At 66.0% G+C, this 20,401-nt stretch overlaps 1 protein-coding gene across 1 annotated transcript; it reads left to right on the forward strand.

The window, feature by feature from the left end:
* Positions 1–7,990: 7,990 nt before the first annotated feature.
* On the forward strand, positions 7,991–12,847 carry LOC104145770 (peptide methionine sulfoxide reductase MsrA-like). The gene is made up of 6 exons (XM_068917571.1): positions 7,991–8,116; positions 9,715–9,783; positions 10,081–10,200; positions 11,520–11,624; positions 12,104–12,210; positions 12,476–12,847. Exons 1-6 carry the CDS (start codon positions 8,044–8,046, stop codon positions 12,632–12,634), a joined length of 633 nt encoding a protein of 210 aa, XP_068773672.1. The 5' UTR covers positions 7,991–8,043; the 3' UTR covers positions 12,635–12,847.
* Positions 12,848–20,401: the final 7,554 nt, after the last annotated feature.

The following is a 20,401-nucleotide window of genomic DNA, read 5'->3' on the forward strand; positions in this document are numbered from 1 at the left end:
AGCGCAGCGCGGGCCGGGAGCCTTGCAGAGGAGGCAGCAGAAGTCCAGGTGCCTCGAGCGAAGCCTCCGACGCTGCCCAGGAGCGGAGAGGAGCACAGCCCCGGCCAGGCGGCGGGATGGGGCCCTTGCCTCCCGTCCAGCCCTTTGCCGTGGGCTCCCTTCCCCAGGCCCGGATTTCAGCGCTGGAGACCGACGGCAGCTCTCGCTCTCGCCCTGCATCCGGGCCATGCCTCTGGCCTCCGTGGGGAGTGGAGGAGCAATAATTCAATTGCTTCTGACTCGTTAGGAAAATAAGGGTATTAATAGCAGACGTGCCTCCAGATCAGAGCAGGGGGTGTGCAGACAAGAGAGCGAGTGCCAATTAAAGCAGAAATCAAGTCTCTCTTCTTTTCAGAGGCCTCGTTCTCCTCCTCCTCCTCCTCCCCTAACGAAGGCTCTTCCTTGTTAAGGGCTTTCGTCTGCTTGCTTCCTCTAAACTGTCCTTTATCTCTATTCACTCTTTCCACTTCATTAACTCCTTGCTCCAGTGCCTCTGAAGCCAGCTGCATACCCTCCTGAAGGAGGAGGAGAGGGAAAAACCCACCCTCGGCCATGGACAGATGCAAAACGCTGGGTTAAGGGCTTGGGAAAAAAAAAAAAAAAAAAAAAAAAGCCCTGCGTGCAAATGGGTTTGCAAATCCTTCCATCTCCACACGCAGGAGATGGCATGAAAACAGCTCCTGCAGAGGAGCTGCCAGTGGCCCGGGGCAGCGGCAGCAGGGGGATCTCGCAGACCCCTGGATTTCTCCATGGCCAGGGTTGATCTAAGCCCAGCAGAGTTTTGGGACTGGTCTTTTGCCATCAGCGGTACCAAATCTGCCGTCGTCTCGGTGTCGCCCCCTCAAAGCCCCTCAGCAAGCCCCACGGATGGTGCTGTGAACCCCGGGTGCCAGCAGGGCTCCCGGCTGCCCCCTCCGAGCTCAGGACCCCCCTTCAGGACTGCTGTAATGGCTGGCTGGCAAATTAGCCCCTTATCAAAAAAATGCCAGTTCAGGTTCATAATGAGCTGCTGCTCCGTCCTGGGGGAATGCAAATAGCCTGACGAGGTCTCACTGCTTTGTTATAATGAATTTCTGTAGCAGTGGGAGAAAAAAAATATTCCTGCGGCGTCCCTTAGCAGTTGAGATCAGCTGAGGGGACATTTGCTGCCAGCGCAGGAGGGAGGCCCGGGGGGTCTCGGCTCCTTCAGTCCGTGTCGCTCCCCAGCAGAGCCGGGGGTCGTGCAGGGCCCGAAACGTGGCCAGAAGGGGCTTGGCATGCAGGGGATGGCTGGAGGGGGCAGCGCGGAGCCTCTCGGGGAGCTGCCACGGGGATTTTGGCATCCCTAGGGAGGCAGCAACCTGAGGACATTTAAAAAGACTGAGAAGGCAAAATTGCAGCGTCACCAACAGAGTAGTAGTATCGGCTGGGTGAATCCCGCAGATGGTCCCTGTGTCCGGCCAGCATCGCCCCAGCCCTCCTGGCCACGGGCTCGGGGCACGTACAGTGCGACCAGGCCCCCGCAGCCTGAGCTCCCTTTGCACCCGCATTCAGCAATGGGGTCTTTGGTCCCCCCGGTCCGGCGGAGGTTTAATCTGAGGGCTGCTTGCCGGGGATCAGCTTCGGAGCAGCCCTGCCTGGCCCTGGGAGAGTTTCGCCCTTGGCTCCTGGGTGCACGGGGTTGTTTCTCAGCGCCCCAGTCCTCCCTTGGTGCATGGGGATCTCTCCAGCGTCGCCTTTTCAGGGAGAGGAGCCAGAGGCTAAAACTCAGGGTTTGCCAGAGCAGGAGACGGGGGCTGCGCTTCAACCCAGGGCTTGGCTAAAGGGCTCCGGGGGGGCAAAAACCAGGGGGTTTGTGAGCGGCTGCTCAGGGCGATTCTGTCCTGGGCTGTATGGGGGTGTGCAGGGGGGGTTACGGGGCAGGGGACCCTGCAGACCCACTGGGGTGAGCCCAGCTCCCTCTCCTGTGCGCCCCTAGGTGGGACTTTATGGGGGGGGGCGGACGGTGGGGACGGGGGGCCTGAGGTGGGTGGCTGTCACTGGGCACCTGCTGTCACCCTCTCTCCTGTCCTCAGCAAAGGTCAGGCAGGGCTCGGGGGATCTGGGTTGGGGAAGGAGGGTGCCGGCGCCCCGAGGGGTGGGGGCTGCTCTGGGGCCCGATGGTCTCAGCCCAATGGTCTCAGCTAGGACTGGACGGGGAGGGGGGATTGGGAGCAGCCGATCGGGTTGCAGAAAAAGGCCTTTCTGAGGCCTGTGAAAATGACCGCCCGTGGGGGCTTCCTTGAGGCTGGGAGAACAGGCAGGGCTGCAGGGCCCGGAGGTGGCCTGGGGGGAGAGATGGAGGAGGCCCGAGGGATTTGGGGAGTCCTGGGGGGGGGGGTCGGCAGGCTGGGGATGCTGTCCCTGATCCCGACCTCACTTATCCCTGCGGGAACCCGTGGCAGAGCAGTGGCGCGTTTCCTTACCAGCCTGCTGCCACGATGTTTTCAGCGTCTCTGCGTGGCTCCTCGGCTGCGGCTGTGCGAGCGCGGCCGCCCCGCTGCCCCCCAGCCCAGGCCGGCCCCCCCTTTGGCATTCACCGCGTGCCTTAATTGTGTGACATTAAATCAAGGTCCGCGGTGAACACGAAACGCTGGGGCCGATGGCTGAGGGCGTGCAGCGGGGTCCCGGTGTCCCTGCTCTGTCCCCTGCCCCCGTTACCGCCCCATGCTGAGACCAGGGTCTGCCCCGTCCCCCCACCCCGAGGCTGCCCCTGATGTAGGGCAGCGCGCTATAGCCGGGAGGGCAGCCATGGGGACAGGGTGATGCCCCCACACCGGGGGGGCCTCTTCACCTCCCCAGGGCAGGGAGGGCGACCGGAGATCCCTCCTCTCTGAGCTGGGAGCCCCCAGGGTTGCAAATCCCCCCGTCCATCCTTCCTGGCTGCTCGGCAGCATTAGGGGCAGGATTAGTGTCAGAGCCTCTGCTGCCTCCCAGCCCGGGGCTGCGGGGAGGGCACGGGCCCTGCTCTCCGTGGCGCTGGGCGGGCAGCAGGGTTTAGCGCCGCAGGAAGGGCAGATTATCCCTGGGAGTGCGACTGGGCAGACAACTGAACCGCGGCCGATTATGGATGGGTGGGCTCCCTTCATCTCTTGTCCCTGTAGATAGATCAGATGCACCTGACTCCTCCGCCCCAGCCCAATCCTTAGGGTGTTACCGTACGAGCCCTGCAAGATCCTCCCTTCTCCGATTTGAATTCCTGCACAGACTCTCCTGAGAGCCCCTCTCCTCTCTGCCCCAGAGCTCAGCCCCATAGAGAAGGGCCACGGGCCTGGGGGGTGGGTCTGGGGGCAGAGGGGGCTGCAGGGAGCCGCAATGCCGATGCCCCTCCAGATCTGGCCCCATCTGGCATCTTTCAGGCCTGGCTCTGAGGCTGCTGCTCAGCCCCGAGCAGAGGACCTGTCCCAAAGCACTGGGGCAGCTATTTTTGAATGAGATAATAAGCAAATCCCCCTTATCCCCCCCTCCCGGCTGTCCTTGCCTCCCCCGGCTTTTGTCAAGCAATCGGCACCCTCAGAGCCATGGAAACCCGGGGGGGGGGGTGCACATCTTCCTACCGGCTTAAACTCTCCAGTGGATCAATCTGGGAGGGATTAGGGGGGGATTTGGGGGCTGCTTCGTAGTAGTGGAATGGGGAGGTGCTGCATCAGGAAGCAGAAGCGAGGCAAGTTGGGGGGTGCATTCAAGCATTTTTTGAAACTTGGGTCATAGAGGAGTAGGAAAGGGGATGGGGGGGGGGGAAAGCTCCCTGTATGGGTCTCTGAGAAAACCCCACCTGCTCTACTTCTGCAACGAAATAAATGTCAGAATAATCAAAATGACAGAAATCACCTCAAATCCCCCTCCGGTAGCTTGGACCCCCTCACCCTCACCTTTCTGGCCGGGACTTGTTTCTGAACAGCAACAGACACATGAGGGCCAGTGGAGGCCACACAAACTCAGCACAGGTAATTCCCACTCCACCCCCCACCCCAGCCCTTGCCTGCCACCGGGCCCGACCTGCCCCATCCCCTCCCGGGGGGGCCGCAGCTCAATGGGTGCTGGAGAGGTGCGGGGGCTCGCACACTCTCACTCGTACTCACACTCACACTCGCCCTCGCACGCACTGGCGGGGCACACGCTCCCTTTCCCGGGTGAGCAGGTCGGTGGCAGCCATGTGTCCCCCCCACTGCAGCCGGTGCCTGCGGCTTTCCTGGGCTCTCCCCGCAAGAGACACCCCGAGGGGGCCCCAGCCTGGCCCCCGCCCCGGCCGGGCTCAGCGCCGCTCTCCACTGGTGCGTTTAGGGGGCAGAAACAGTTGCTCCAGGCCCAGAGCCTCCACGGGGCCTGTGGCCACGCCACGGAGGTTTGAAGGGGCAAAACCACCGCGTGGAAGATGTCAATAGTCACCGGCCTGGGGGTAATATGTAGAGAGGAAAATGCCGTTTCCTTAGCGGTGCGCCCGCACCGTTTCCCGGCAGGGTGTGATGCCTCGCCGACCCCCGGGAGTTCCTCCCTCTCCTTCATCCCCTTCGCTTCCCCTCCGCCTTTGGGTTTTCGCAGCCGTTTTCCAGCCCCTCTGCAGGAGTGCGGACAAGCCTCATCTGCCAGCTCCCAGGGCCCAGCAGCATCCACCGGCAGCTTAAATCCCGAAAGGACGGGCTATTTCGGGTACCGCTTCCCACGGAGCCCTCGGTGCAGCTGCACTGCGCTGCTCGGGCTCGCTCTACGTGCCGGCACAGAGGGCTGCGCCCCCCCCCCCCACCTTCCCCGGGGAAGCACCGAGACCCCAGGCCGGAGGGGTCGCTCCGGGGGATCGCGGCCCCACGCCGCCGTGTCAATTTCACCTGCGGCTGGTCAGTTTCAAAGCCGCGGGGGCCCCGACGGCTGGTCAGTTGCAGCTCGCTGCCCCCCCGCCACACCCCCCCCCCCCAGCCGGGGCACCTTCCGGGGGGCAGTTTGACTGCACGGGGGGCTTGTGGTCCTGTGGGTCCCGGAGCGCTGCCAAGGTGTGTGTGGGGGGGTCCTCACCCCCCCCCCCGGGGCATCGCTGCTTTGTGCCGCCGGGGCCGGATCCGGCCGGGCTGGAGGCAGCGGGAGGCGCCCGGCGCTCTCCGTGGTGCTGCCGGGGGCTCTGCCCGCCGCCCCGCTCGGCCCTGCCCGCCGGGGGCGTCCGTAGGCATGTGCCCCCCCCCGGTAGGTATGTACCCCCCGTAGGTATGTGCCCCCCCAGTAGGTATGTGCAGCACCCCCCCCCTCCATCCACAGCCCCGGGAAAGCGTAGCGCAAATACCTGGGCTTTGACGCCAGCTCCATCCCTCTCCGTCCTTCCTGCCTCTGCCCTGTTTCCCCGGCAACCCCACCGGGTCCCCCCCTCCCCATCTCTCACCCCACTTTCCCCATCCCCCTTTCCATCCCCTCCTTTGCAGACAATAAAGCGGTGTAGCCCCCCAGGACCCTCCCCCCAGCCCCCCTCCATCACCATTACCTTTGCGTCTGCAGGGCTCCCCACGCTTCTTCCCCAGGAGGGAGCAGAGGAAGAGGAGAAGGAGGAAGGGAGGAGGAGGAAGAGGAAGGGCGCAGGCAGGCAGATAAAGCCCGAGAAGGAGCACGATGGCAGCGGAGAGCTGCTAGGTGACAGGCCCGGTGGCGTTGTCGCCTTCCCAGCCAGAATGAGGCCACAGCCAGGCTGGTCCCCCCTTGCCGCGTGTGCGTGTGTGTGTGCGCGCGCGCGCATGTATGTGTGTGTGTGTGTGTGTGTGTGTGTGTGTGTGTGTGTGTGTGTGTCTGTGTCTGTGTCTGTGTCTGTGTGTGTGTGGATTTAACCCTTCCCTGCTCAGCCCACAGCATGCAGGATCTTTCATTCCCTGCCCAGGCTGTGATGTGATACAGGCCCCAAGGAGACTGGGGACAGCGTCGGAGCAGGGATGGGGAGACCAAGATCGGCTGCTGTGAGCATTTCCCTGATTTCCCCAGCTGATGCTGGTTAATTTGTCAGTGCAGAGGAGGGGGACAGAGCTATCAGCTGTGAGGTGGGGGGTGTTTGAAAGGGGCTGGCTCCCTGCAGCAAGGGCAGCACCCAGCTCCTGCGTAACCCCAGGGTGCTGCATCTCTTGGGTTAGCTCAATGCATGGGCTCCGCTGCGTGTGATGGGCAAAACACCAGCGGATGCTCCCACGGCACTGCTCTGGGGATGCTCTGCAAAGCCAGGCAGCAAGGGCCCCGCTTCTCCCCTTCTCTGCAAGGACCAGCCTGTCGGGGCTGCGATCAGGCTGGATCAGGCCTTGCTGGGGAGGTTACAAGGGGCTGTTCTTTGGCTTACGCTCAGATTGGGGTTAAACCAAGGAATTTTGGGAAAGGCTACAAATTCTTCATGTGGACAGATGATCAGATGGGCACTTTATTCCTGGACCCCTCAAACCTGGGCTGGGCAACTCACCTCCTGCATCTGCCTGTGCTGGCCCCGTCATGACGCAGCCTCCCCGTCCGTCCCCACCTCGCAGCCTATGTGCGCCTCCCGCCGCTGTGATATGGCTGGAGGAGCGTGAGCTTGGCGCCGCCTGGCCCCGTGCCCACCCTGCAGGGCTGCCCAGAGGACGAGCCACCCACCCTGCCACCTCCTGCCCTCGCCTCCCTGTCCTCAGCTTTCATGACTCCTGTATAGCCGGGAAGGGAGGGCTGCTCCTCTCCCTTTGATTTTCTTTCCTCTCCCTTTTTCCCCTTCCTCTATTTTTTCTGGTGCCAGGAGGGTCTGGATCAGGCCCAGCCATGACCACATGAGAAACCCTCGGGCATCCCAGCAGGAGCACCACAGCCCCAGCAAGGCGGAGAGGATGGGGCCCTGGACCAGCCACCTCCGGCGGCCCTGGGGTGCCGGGTGCTGCCCAGCCGCAGGTGTTGCCGGAGGTGTCGGAGCCAACGGGTGGCTGCGAAGGGTTTTGCTGCGGGGTGAAGGTTGGCTGTGTGCACAGAGGGGTGGAAGTGGCTGAGGCCATAGGGAAGGGGTTGAGGGAAGGTTGAATCGAGCCTGGGAGTGAACTTGGGCCCTGGGAGGGCACCGCTGGCCGCGCGCGAGTTAACGATTGACAGACGCGGGGTGGACGTGCCAGGACTCTGTCCCCATCCCGCTTGACGGCCCAGAGCTGGGGGCAGGAGCAATCTCTTGGTTGATCAGCGCTCACCTGCCCTGGCCACCCTTCATCAGCACTTCCCTGGGGCTCGTTCCCACAGGCCTCGCCAGCTTGGATTCTCTGATGTCTCATAGGGGTTGCGCTCACGGAGCAGCCCTGCGCGCTGTTACCAGGCTGGTGTGCGCCTTCCCTCTTCTCCCCGGCTCACTGCTTAAATGAAACAGGCAGTAAAACCCCATTCTCCCTGCGGGGAGAGAGCAGTTAAGGCAGAAAATGAGGCCTAGCCAGAAGGAAAAAGCACGTGGGCTAAGAGCAAATCAGGAAGAGAGCCCAGGTGTGCTGGTGCCAACCCCTCCCACCTCCCTGCAGCTGCATATTGCTAAATTAGGCCCATGAATGTGCCCATGGCCTAAAAAACAGCCCCGGCCCAGGCTCTGGGTGCTCCCTGCTCCCCCTCGGTGCCCCAGTTTAGTGACTGCTGTCGGCGGCTTCATCCCGCAGCAGTCGGGCAGGGCTGTTTGCTAGGGCCCGTCTGCTCCTGCCTCCGTCCAGGCTCCTAATCCAGCTCGTGCCCTCTCAGCCGGTAGCCTCAGACACCTCGATGTCACCGCTGGGGTGTCTGATGGCCTCGGGCAGCCCCAGGAGTGGGAATAGCCCCTTGGCCAGCCATGGACCCCGTCGGGCCTCCTCCTGCTCCTGGGACACACGGCAACACCCAGCCAGACCCCGGAGGGACCGTCAGCCCCAGGATGGGGACACGAGGCTTTCCCGGGGAGTGCTGGCTCCCGGCCTGCGTCCCCCAGCGCCCCTCCCAGCACCCGCAGGTCCCTCCTCCCAGTCCAAAGTTGCAGCCAGCTCAGCCGGGACGGCAGGAGCGATGCCGGGGCACACGGTGCTTCCCAGCCCGGCGGAGGCTCTGCCGGGCAGAGCAGAGAGGCTGCCGGTGTCAGGTACCCCAGGGCGAGGGGGCTGAGGGTGGCAGGGGACAGGGAGGGGACTGGCACCTAGCTGAGCCCTGCAGTTTTGGGGGGCTGCCACGGTGGCGTCTGTGCTGGAGAGGGGCAGCAGTGGCCCCGGAGCGTGGCAGGAGGGTGAAGTCCAGGGCAGGGAGCTGCGGTCTCCCCGGCACTGTGGCTTGCGTGGGGTCAAGGTGTTTCTATCCAGGCATTTCGTCCTCCCAGGCTGGTTGCTGTCACCCGGATGTGTCTGGGGGGGCTGGAGGGGGGCCGAGCTCCTCTGGCCCTGCAGGGATGTGCTAACCCCCTGATTGGGGATAATTTCACCTCCAGCGAGGCCTCACAGGGACAGACAGGGATACAGAGGGCTGCAGGGTCCCCAGACACCCCAGAAGTGGGGAGCACGGAGGAGGGCAGGGGCAGTGGAGTGTTAGTGCTCCACAAGTGTCACAAGTGGCCAGATCTCAGCGCACCTTTGCTGCTGGCCAGGCACCCTGTGACAAAGCGGTGATGCGAGCCGGTGTCTCGCCAAGTGCAGTCAGGCTGACGTTTCCTGGCTCTGAACGGGCCTCGGCAGCAAGGAGGGCTCCAGTCAGGCACTGGGACGCCCTGTGCCGGTGCGGGAGGCTGGTGCACGAGGCACAGGCCCAGCCTTGCGCCTGCTGGAGCAAAGCCAGCTGCGTAGGGAGTTATTCCTCCTGGATCCCCGCAGCCTGCAGGGAAGGGGGGTTCCCAACCCCTGGACCATGGGCAGCATCCTGCTGCCACACGGCCCAGGGAGGGCAGCGGCCCCCCTGCGCACCTGCAGCTGGGGCCCTGCCGCAGGATAAGCCCCTGCTGGGAGCGGGGCTATATGGGCCGGGTGGGATGGGGATGCAGATGGGGGACGTGTTCGCCATGGCAACAGAGGGGGTTGCTAGGAGACGCAGCCCGGAGGGGGGAAGGGATGCTCAGCAGCCTTCCTCCCTCCTGCCGCCAGCACCGTCCTCCCCAGAGCAGCCTGCTCCCTGGCCCGAGCACCCGCCGCCGCGGCGCCAGGGCTGGCAGTGGCATGGGGAGGCAGAGCATCCCCGCAGCAGGCTGCAGCCCCCCCGTGGCTCCCCCGATTGGGTCAGGGGCAAGATCAGGGGGAGGATTAGGGTGACGTGCAGGAGCCAGGCAGGTTGAGGAGCTGGAGCTGGAGCCGTCCCGGCTCAGTGCCTGCTGCTGGCGGGGACATGGGATTGCTGGGCAGAGACTGCTGCAGTTTTGTACCACTTTCCTCCTGGCAATGCCCCATCTCCGGCTCCCCGTGCACAGGGCAGCACCCGGGGGCACAAGCAACGGACGGTGCTGTACGGACCCGTGGTGGTGGGGGAGCCTTGCTCCCCCGGTGCTAGCAAGAGCCCGCTGGTCCTTCTTCAGCTTATGAGACTGATGGGTGGTGGGTGGGTTTCCCTTGGCTTTCTGGTGCCCAAACCTCAGGCGCTGCATGGAGCAGGGGCTACGATCGGTGGCCCGCAGCCGTGTCTGAGCTGTGAGCAGAGGGGACACGGCCAGGTCCTTCTAAAGCAGGCTCGAGGGGCCTGACCCTGCATCTTCCCCCCCTCCAGCCACGCACGCGGTCAACGGGAACCCCATGTGCCCACCGTTCCCCGCCGAGATGCAGGTGGCGATTTTCGGTGAGTGATTTCCCCGCTGCCGGAGGGATCCTGGCAGCAACAGGGGTCCCGAGTGCCCAGGGCTCGCTGAGCTCATGGGCATGGTGGCAGTAACCGGACGCCTCTCTGCTTCCAGGCCGGTCCCCCAGGTCTCGCTGGGCGCTCGCGGGGAGGAAACTCCCTCGGAGCCATTCCCTGCGCTCTCCTGCCTCCGGGGAGACCTCGGGGTGGCTGGAGGCGGCCCCAGCGTGAACTGCGGTGACGGGCACCCAGCTGGGACTGCCCGGCTGCCCTCTTCTTGCACCCGTCTCCCCGCAGGCATGGGGTGCTTCTGGGGAGTCGAGCGGCTCTTTTGGAAGATACCCGGCGTCTTCTCCACCCAGGTGGGCTACGCGGGAGGCTTCACCCCCAACCCCACCTACGAAGAGGTCCGCTCAGGTAGCTTCTCTCCTCCCGCGCAGCGATGGGGACCCCCGAGCCCCCGGCACACCCCGGGGCAGGGAGATCGCCCCGTCTGGACATTTCAGGGTGCAGGGGCAGAGGGCTCAGGGAATTGAACCTCCCAACCTTCAGCTCTGCCAGCAGCTGGAGCGGCCTGGGGAGCCGCATGCAGGGGTGTCCCGCCAGATGCCTCACGGTGGGTGTCCCAGCGACGTCCTGCCAGGCTGCGTTTAAGCCCTCAGCCTCCGAGGGTCTTGCAAAGGAGGCTGCAAGGCGTCGCTGAATTGCACCCGCATCTGGGGCAGAGCAGGGGCCTGTGATGGGCAGTGGTGGGGAGTCGATGGGACAGGGGGCGGTGGAGCTGGTGGCCGCTTTGCTCTGATCCAGCCCTTGCTGGATCCAGCCCCTGGAGTTTGTCGCAAGGCCGAGCAGGATTTTGCAACGGGTGGAGGCGAGCGGGGAGGCCAGTGCGGGTGTAAGGCCGGCTCCTGCGGCCCCTGCCTTGCGCTGATCCGCTTGGAGCTGGCTTAGGCTGTCCCAGCAGATGGGCAAGCTGCAGCAAGCTGGGAGGACACGGGGTGCCCGGCACGGGGCGGTCGGGGCAGGCGGGGCAATTTGCAATGTGCCCCTGTGCACCCCACTCAGCTCCATGGGCCCCGGCGCTGGGTTTCCTCCCTGGGGTCCAGGCCTCGGGTTCGCACTCTGGGACACGGCAGGGCCACGGGCAGCAGGGATGCTCCCGCGGGATGTGCTCCAGTGTTGGTCAGGTGCTGATTCGCCCCCTTCATCTCCCATCCCAGCCCCTGAAATCTTCCCTCAGCCTGGACAGACGGCTGCCTGGCTTATCTGAAGAAGCAGTTTGCAGGGGGTGCTGCAGAGGATTATCTGTCTGCAAGAAATATTATCCACGGCTGCTGTCTCCAGCCGGGGATTTAACGCAGTGCGGAGGGGGAGCAGCACCTCATCCCCACCATCCGCGAGGGGAAGGGGTATGGGTGGTCTCCAGGGTGCTGGAGTCCCTCCAGGAGACATTGGGCACCCTCAGTGCAACCCCTGCCAAAACTCCTGGTTTGCATGAGTTTCACGAATTTGCCAGTTCTCAGCTCCCAGCAGGCCGGTGCATTGGCTGCGACCTCAGGGGGTTTCACTGCCTGGCCACGGCGGCTGCCCCTGGGGCTGCAGGAGGCCACGTGGAGCTCTCGGGCAGGGGATGAGGACCGCGTGGGGGGAGTCTGCCCCCGCGGCCCCGTTCCTGGCCCCTGGGCCAGGGGGGATGCCGGCAGGACGCGGGTGCAGGGCTGGCTCTTGCCCCGCAGGGCTGACCGGGCACGCGGAGGTGGTGAGGGTTGTCTTCGACCCCCAGAAGATCAGCTACAAGGACCTTCTCAAAGTCTTCTGGGAGAACCATGACCCCACGCAAGGTAGGGCTGAACCGCAGGGCCGGCTGGCGGTGACAGGGTCCCTGGTTCAGCCTGGGGGCTGCCCCAGAGCCCTGCCCCGGGGGCTGCCCCCAAATCGGCTCCAAGGAGGGTCCTTTGCACCTCCACCCCTTGCTGCTCCATGCAGGTGCTCTTAGAGACCCAGGGCTTCTTTATTCCCTCCCCAGTTCCCAAACCCTGGCTCCCTGTAAGCCATGAAGGGCAGGATGGGGAAACCGAGGCACAGAGGAGGGCACAGCCCTGGGGCTGGGGGGTGCAGAGCCAAGGCAGGATTAAGCCCCAGACATCCCAGCGTGCTGCACCCACCATCATACTGCCCCTTCCTGGGGTCAGCTCTGCAGCTGTGCCCCTCCTGCCTCAGTTTCCCCATCCGCCGAAGGGTGCCTGTTGCCTCCCAGTGGGATTGGGCTCAACGGGTGCCCCATCACCCCCTCCCGGGTGCTTTCACCCCCCCCCCCCAGGCATGAGGCAGCAAGAGGACGTGGGCACCCAGTACCGCTCCGTCATCTACACCCTAGGCCCCGAGCAGGGCGAAGAGGCCCGCCGGAGCATGGCAGCTTACCAGGAGGTAGGGCTGGGGGCACGGGCCCTGCTTTTGGGGCAGCAGGACCCTCACTGAGGCTTTTTTCTGGGGGAGGGGAGCAGGTTTTGCCCTGGCCTAGTTTGCTCAGGGCAAAAGTAATAGGGTACCTATTACTCATGGGGGTGCTGGGGTGAGTGCTGGGAGGGTCAGGGTGGCAAGGCGAGGACCCCCCCCCTTGCAGCCCTGCCCAGCATCACCCCGATGTGGGTGGCAGGGATGTGGGTGCCTCCTGCCCTCTGCCCGCTCCTAGGAGCTGAGCAAGTGGCGGCGGGGGGCCATCACCACGGCCGTCGAGCCGGCCGGCGACTTCTTCTACGCCGAGGACTGCCACCAGCAGTACCTGCACAAGGTGCCCGGAGGCTCCTGCAGCCTCAAGGGCACCGGCGTCGCCTGCCCCATGGTCCCGTGAGGCCACCGGGGGCCCGTGCCGGAGCCCTCGGCCCCACTCCTCCTTGCCTTCCTCTTCCTCGCTCCCTCTCTCCGGGGATGGAGGAGGGCTCCTGTGGGCACTACCATGGCCTGTGGCCACCTCTGCATCCCTGGGGACGGTGGTGCTGGCTCGTCCCCTCTGTTGTGCTGCTCTGCTTCACCCCAACCCAATTAAAGCTGTGCCCCCCCCCACCTTGTCCTGTTCGGTCTCATGGGTGCAGCCACAGGGACAGTGTGAGGACCCTGCTCGGGCTTGTTCCACGGCAGGGGGGCGGTGAGCTGGGGGCTGGTGGTCCCAGGGCCAGTGGGGAACTGGGGCTGGTGGTCCAGGGAGCTGGTGGGGCACAGGGGGCTGGTGGTCTCGGGGGGTTCAGTGGTCCTGGAGGCTGGTGGGGCACAGGGGGCTGGTGGTCTAGGGAGGCTCAGTGGTCCAGGAGTCTGGTGGGGCACAGGGGGCTGGTGGTCTGGAGGGGGGTTCAGTGGTCCAGGAGTCTGGTGGGGCACAGGGGGCTAGTGGTCTAGGGAGGCTCAGTGGTCCAGGAGTCTGGTGGGGCACAGGGGGCTGGTGGTCTGGAGGGGGGTTCAGTGGTCCAGGAGTCTGGTGGGGCGCAGGGGGCTGGTGGTCTCGGGGGGGTTCAGTGGTCCAGGAGTCTGGTGGGGCACAGGGGGATGGTGGTCTAGGGAGGCTCATTGGTCCAGGAGTCTGGTGGGGCACAGGGGGCTGGTGGTCTGGGGGGGTTCAGTGGTCCAGGGGCTGGTGGCCCCGGGGGGTTGGTGGCTGGGGCTCCGGCGGGGCGGTCCCACCGCCGGCCGGCAGGGGGCAGTGCCGAGCCCCGCGGCGCCTCCGCCCGCCAGGGGGCAGCAGCGGCTCAGGCAGGCACGGCGTGCGCATACGGGGACTTACGGCACGGGCAGGGAATGCGTGCGCCCACAGGTACTTACGGCAGGGCAGGTACGGCGGGCGCAGGTACATGCGTGCACATACGTGCCCGTGCACATGCTCACGCTCAGCCATGTGCACATCACGTGTGCACACACGTGTGCCCATCACATGCACACACGCATCGCATGGACATGTGTGCATGCACACACGCATCCCGCAAACGCCCCGGGCAGGCCAACGCCATCCCACCGCGCCTGCGGGAACCCGTGTGCGGGGAACACGGGGTGCACAGGGTGGGGAGGTGGGGCTCGGGCCCCCCAGGCTGCGTCCTCTGGCTCGCCCAGGCTGTGGGTGCACGTGGGTCTCCCTGGCCCCATGCACAGTCTGGGGTGGGCAGAGAGGGATGCTCTGGGTCCTCATCCTGCCCCCTTCCCCCACCACATCCCTCCTGTCCCCAAACCCTGAGGCTGCCATGGCCCAGGGTAGGAGATGGGGACAGCCCTCCCCAGTCCTTCCCCTGCTCCCAGGCTGGGCTGCAGGAGGAGAGAGCTCCCCTGCCTGGCCGGGGAGCTGGTGCTGAGCACCTGGAAGGGCTTTGGGGGTCAGGACCCTCAGGACGGGTGGAAGATCTGAGCCCCACCGTGGCCTCCTGCTGCGGTGCCCCCGCTGGCCTGCAGCCCCTCCGCGGGGTCTCTGCCACAGCCGGGCTCAGCCCTGCAACACCGCGGGGCCTTTGCATCAGTCCTGGGCCCTCGGCTCCCCCCAAACCACCCCGCCAGCCGGGTGCCGCGCGGAGGCTGATCTGATAGCGCAGCCCGGCGGGGAAGCGGGGCTGGGGCAGCTGCCGGGGGAGGAAACGCCGCGGGGGCCCGGGTGAGCCGGCGGCAGGGCGCTGCCTGCGACGGCGCACGGCTGCCCGGGGTCGGGGTGCGGGGTGCTGCCTCGGTGGGACATCGAGGGGAGGGAGGGCCTGTGAGGCTTCCCCATCCCCCTGCCCACGGGGGATGATTTGGGACTGCCGGCACCCCGACCCCTCTGCATGGCCCTGGCACGCTGGAGCAAGCTCAGCCTCGCCATGGGGGTGTCCCAAATAACCCCCCCACCCGAGCAGAGACTCAGCGCTGTCCCGGCACCCCGAGAGACTCACCCCGTGCCTGCAGCAGCCAGGGTCTCCCCAGCTCTGGGCTGCAGGAACCCCCCCCCCGGCTGCTTCCCGCTGCCTCGGCTCTTTGCACCCCGGCCTGCCCATAGCTACTGGGGTGACTGGGCTGCACTGGGGCAACCTGGCTGACAACTCTCAAAGGGCAAAGGGGAGACCCTGGATCGCCCACCCCATGTTTCTCCCTATAGCACCTTTTCCCAGCTGCTACAGTAACAGGCCCAAGCGATGACGGACAGATCCCGTGACGGACTGATGTGCTGCAGGGGTGCCGGGTGCCCCACGCTGGCCACCAAAGGGTTAATGGCCCCTCTTAGCCCCATCGGAGCTGCAAGCAGCCCCAGGTGTGTGATGGGGAGCCCCCAGGAGGGGCTGGCCGGTGGGGTCTGCGCCCGTCCTGGGACAGGCTGCCCCCGGAGCTGCCCACGGGGTTGCTTTGCCCCCAAGACAGCTCTTTCCCAGAGCTGGGTGTCTGCTGGCTCCCCGTCCTGGGGGGGGGGCCTCAAGCAGCCGATGTGTCCCCACCACCCCCAGTTCCCAGCAACTGGGGGTCCCATGTGTGGGTGTCCCCAGGGGTGGGGAGATGGGGTTTGCTGGGGGTGGAGGGACGGGGGATGCCCTGGGCCAGCGGGGGAAGAGGTGGGTGCAGGAGGCCACGCTGGGCCCCCTCCAGTGTTCCCAGGAAAAGCTGGTGGGTCACGTTTGCTTCGGCTCGGCAAAGCCTTCCCGCAGGGATGGCGCGCCGGGTGCACGGAGCTGTACGGGCAAGCCTGCCCCGTAGCGATGGGCCTGCGTTGGCACCAGGGTGCCCCAAGGCCACCGAGCTCAGGGCAGCGGCGGGACCGGAAACCACGGGCCAGCCAGCTCCGAAACCACACGCGGCCGGGACCCAGGAGTCCTGGGCTGGGTCTGGCTGCGGGAAACCTCAGCATCCCTCGGGGCGGGGGGAACCTGCGGTGCCGTGGGGGGAAACGTCGTCCGCAATGGGGGGTGCCGAGCCGCCTGTGATGTTTTGGAGTGCCTTGAGATGTCCCCCGCGTCCCCCTGTGTGCTGGGGGGGGGGGTTCTGGCCTCCCCAATGCCCTTTTGCTCCTCTCTCAAAGGGGGATTTGGGGGCTGGTTTTGTGGCCCTGGTTTTAAAGCAAAAAGGATGACGAGAAACGAAAATGAAGCCGAAAGCCCCCACGGACAAGGTCGGCGAGGGCGAGTGAAAGCGGAAAAGTGAGAAGGCAGCTTTTGGGTGGGGGGGGCCCACTGGGGTCCATCTGGGCCCAGGGAGGGGTGACAAGCCGGGCCCGGGGGGGTCCCCTGGGGGCCTGCAGGTGCCATGCGCCGGGGGGGGGGTGACATCCCCCCACTGCCCTTCCTCACCACCGCCGCTGCGAGTCTTTGGGGCAGGTTTTCAGCACCGCGCGGCTGCTCCCGTCCGCCGAGACGGACGGACGGACGGACGGACGGAGCCCCAGGAGATGCCAGCCAGCCCGGGCACAGCCACGGCACCCAGCGTGGAGCTGAGCCCGGGGTGGGACCGGTCCGGTGGCTCATCCCCAAACCTGGGAGGGGACAGCAGCTCTTTAGAAAGTGAAGTTACCCCAGTGAAACGAAGGAGAAAAAAGAAGAGGAAGAAAAAAAAAAAAGAAAGAAAGAAAGAAAAAAAAGGCCCGGAGAAAGAAAGCGGCAGGTCGGCTTCCGGCCGCCGCGCGTGCTCTCGGCACCTGGCCCTGCAGCTGCGGCGGCACCGCTTGTTTTTGAAGGGGGAGTTCAATAAGAACGAAAGCCGCGGCCGGTGGATCGGGGCCGGCGAGCGGGCTTGAGCCTGGCTCCGGGGGCTCCTCCGGCGGGGACGGCGCCGGCCGGCTCACGGGGCGCGTGGTGTCCTTTCTCGGCCCCGGCGCGATGCTGCCGCGGGGCCTGGGGGCTTTTTTTTTTTTTTTTTTTTTTTTTTGCACCGGGGTGGGGGGAAGATTTTTTGTATTATTTTGTTTGCATGCAGGAGCCTGCGGGGAGAAAGAGTGGCAGCGTTCCCGAAAGCCTGAGATTTGCGTGGATTTTTTTTTGTTTCCCCCCAATCCCCAGCTGCTGGAGTGCCGGGATGCTGGAGGGCTGCTGGGGACAGAGGCGCGCTGGGGCGGTGACAGCGGGGACCTGCCGGGCTTTGCTTCTTCGTTAGGGCTCGGAGGCTGCGATGGATATTTAGGGCTGGGAAGAACTAGGGTGCCCACGAGGGCCGGATGCTGCCCCCAGCGTTCCTGCTCACCGAGGGAGGGTTTGGGGGTGCTGAGCATGGGGGAATGCAACCGGCCCCGAGCGGGTCCCCAGCCGCGATGGCGCTGAGCGTTTTGTGCCTGGATCTTGCCCAGAGGCTCGGCGCTGCGTCTCCCTCCATCACGCCCCAGCAGGGATTTTGTCCCCAGCTCCCGGTGTCCCCGCGTCCCTCCTGAGCATCCTCAGCAGCCGGGGTGGCTCCCGCTCGGCTGCTGGCCCCGGCTCCGTGGGGTGCAGGATGGGGCGTGGGGCCCGGCGGCACCATGTCCCCGGGGAGGATGGCACTGTGGGGGGACTCTCTGATGTCTATTGGGGTTGAGCCGTGCCCGAGCCGAGGCGCTGGGTGTGTGATGGTGAAGGGAGGCAGGATTTGACCCCAGGGTGCTGCCACCTGTGTCTTCCCTTTCCTGGGAGGGGCCCTTGAGGGGAGCAGCCTGGGGGGGGGTCCTTCCCATCCTGTCCCTCCCGCCGTGCCGTCACCCCTCACCTGGCACCTGCCCCAGGCGGGTGCAAACTCTGTGTCAGAGGAAGTGGAGAGGAGGCTGGGGGGGGGGGGGACGGAGCCATCTGCCCCCCCCCCCCCCCCCGGGGCCAGGCCGGTCCCTGGCACCGGGACAGAAGTGCTGAGGTGCCCCCCGCCGGCCCCGTCCGTCTGTCCCTCCCGCGTTCAAACTGCTGGTTCCAGCCTGGCCCCTGGGAGGGCTGCGATGAGTTTGCAAGGTCTCAGCCCGGCGGCTCAGCGCATCCCCGTGGGACGGCCGGGGTGGGGTGCGGGGGGGTGGGGGGAGACCAGAGCGCCCTTCTGTGCCCAGAGCAGCGGCGCTTCTTGCGCAGGTGCCTGCGGGCCGGCGGCTCCGGCTGCCCCGGCGCTTCCCGGCTGGCGGCTCCGCTCTCTGCCCTGTTCTGAGAAAGAGGTGCCGGGCCGCCCCTGCGCCGCGGCCCGCGGGGCCGGATGAGCGGCTGAGCTCGGGGAGGGGGTGTGCACGCGTTATTTATATTGATGGAGCTATTTGAAGGGCTTTTCGCCGAGTGAACAAAATAACAATTCAGGCTGGTTTGAAAAGCGCCTAAACCGCGGCAGGAAACCCAAATTGTACAAATGCAGATGTGAGTGGAAAATACTCTTGAGTTGGTTGCGCTGGCTTTCACCTTAGCTAAAAATAAAGCGGGCTTATTAGAGGCTGATGGGTGCTGAGATAAAGCATCTTCCTCCCCCCGCCGAGTTTTTCCACGGGGGCCGGGACGGCTTCCCGCGATGCCGTGGGGTCACGCCGAGGGCCGCGGCACAGGCGAAACGCGGCCGTGGGCTGTGCGGGGCTGGCCCGTGGCCCGGCAGCCCCGTCCCCGGCTCAGGGTGCCGGCAGGCAGAGGCCCGGCGTTGTTTTGGGGAGGATCCGGGTGATTTTAGGCTGCTGGGTTTGGACCAGGAGGGATGTGATGGTGGTGGGGGGGGAAGATGGGGCTTTTCCGGGCTGCTTTCACCAGGGGCTGCTGCCAAATCCCGGCGGTGATTTTGGGCTGGGCGGCATGATTTGGGTTGGGGTGAGGATGTGATGATTTTTAACAGTCTTTCTCGCTGTAACGAGGCAGCCTGGCAAAGCCACATCCTCCCGCAGCTCGGCAGGACCCGGGCGGAGGAATTTGGGGTGCTGAGGAAGGGAGGGGGCCTGCCCTAAGCCACCAGCAGGGCTGGGCGACCGGCAGCGAAACCTGGGCTGGGCTGACGGGCTCATCCCCTTCCCAGCACGTTGGGGGCCGATGTGATGCTCTCTGCAGGCGCCGTGCCTCAGTTTCCCCTCTCTGGACCAGCTTGGGCATGGGGCATCCTGATACTTAACCGCTCGGGGGGGGTCACCCCCATCCCCGCTGCTCTGCACCCAGGGGAGAAGCCACTGGCGGCAGCAGCGGTCCCGGCTCCCCGGCGCTCGCCCGCCGCCCCCTCACTCCGCGCTGCCGCGGTCGCGGGAGGATATCGTGGGAGGCGGCAGGCGCTGCGCTCGCGGCGCCCGTGGCAGCGGGGCCCGGGCTCCTCTGAGTCACCAGTGTCCCTGCACCTGCGCCGGGCCCCGGCTGGGAGCTGCAAATAGAGCTGCCGCCACCTGCGGCGCCCTTCGCGCCCGCGGCACCCACTGCCTTCCTCCTCCTCCTCCTCCTCCTCCTCCTCCTCCTCCTCCTCCCTTCTCCTTTGCAGGCGAAACGATGGGCACAAGGGAAAAGACCGGGGAGGAATCAAGTGGATGAAGGGAAAAGGGAGCAGAGCAAAGCGAGGAGGAACGGGAGCACCCGCGGGGGGGCTAAAGCACCCTGGGGTGCTGCAGGTGTTGGAGGGACACATCTGGGGTGCTGCTGCCGCCCCCGCTGCCAGCCTGGCCCCCGCACGGGTGGTTTTTTTTTGGGGGGGGGGGAGTTCAGAGCAATGCACTGGGAGAAAGGAGAGGTGACGGGACGGAGCCGGGTCCCGGGGGATCCCTCATCCGTGCAGGGTGGGGGGGGCCTGCGGGCGTCCTTGGGGGGAGGCCGTGAGAAAGGAGGCGCGGAGCCCGGCGTGCCAGCGCAGGAAGCGGCGGGAGGGGTGGGGTGGGGGGGAGGCGGCGAGCGGGCGGCCGGTCCCAGCTCCCCCAGATGAGCCCGTGAGATACCGGCAGCAGGAAGCAGCTGTCGGGGAATCCCGAGCGCCGGCTCTGGGAACGGCGGCCGCCAGCTGTTAGCGCTGGCCTGGCTGCTGCCGGCTCGCTCCCGCCCTTCCCGGCCGGCCGAGGAAGGGCTGCGGGGGGCCCAGGGCCGGCCGCTGCCTCCCGCGCACCCGCCGGCTTCCGGGTGCCGCTGCCCGGCCGAGGGGCAGCTCCCTGCGAGGATGCTGTGAGTCACCCGCCAGGCGCCCGCCTGCTCCCGGCCTGTCCCCGTGGGCCCTCCGGGAGGGATGTTTCGGATGCCCGGGATTTGGCCTGGAAAGCTCTGCTCCTTCCTTTGAGGAAGCTGCGGTTCCCTCTCGCCCTCTCCTTCCCGGCGCCGCGAGGCGACAGGCTGCAGCGGAGGTGGCGGAGCTGGAGCCGAGACCCTGCTCCCGGGCAGGCCGCGAGGGTCGGGGGAAACCGAGGCACAGAGCGCGGCTGCGCCCGGGCCGGCCCCATCGTCCCCTGCTGTCCCCTGCGGCGTGGTTCGGGGTCGAGGCTGGGTTTGCACCCCCCCCCCCACCTCCGTTTGGGATGGTTTTGCTTCTGGTCCTCCCCAGCTGGGAGCGGTGGGGCACGGCGCCCTGCTGGGCGGCTCGTCCCCTCCGTGCCCCCGTCCCATTTTCCTTACGTGACAAAGTGACATCCTTTCTCTCATTTCTCCTGGACAGGGCCGGTGACTAATGACCAGGCTGGGCAACTAGCCAAAGATGCAGTTGCTAGTCTCCCTGGAGTGAGAAGGGAGGTGTGGGCTCCTCTCCCTCTTCA

This window comes from Struthio camelus, chromosome 23 (assembly GCF_040807025.1).
Source record: "Struthio camelus isolate bStrCam1 chromosome 23, bStrCam1.hap1, whole genome shotgun sequence".
NCBI classification, from domain to species: domain Eukaryota; kingdom Metazoa; phylum Chordata; class Aves; order Struthioniformes; family Struthionidae; genus Struthio; species Struthio camelus.

Coding starts and splice junctions, on each gene's coding strand:
- LOC104145770 (XM_068917571.1), top strand. CDS start 8,044: ATGCCGGGGCACACGGTGCTTCCCAGCCCGGCGGAGGCTCTGCCGGGC. Junction 8,117..9,714: donor AGAGAGGCTGCCGGTGTCAG/GTACCCCAGGGC, acceptor CCCCCCCTCCAG/CCACGCACGCGGTCAACGGG. Junction 12,211..12,475: donor GCATGGCAGCTTACCAGGAG/GTAGGGCTGGGG, acceptor GCCCGCTCCTAG/GAGCTGAGCAAGTGGCGGCG.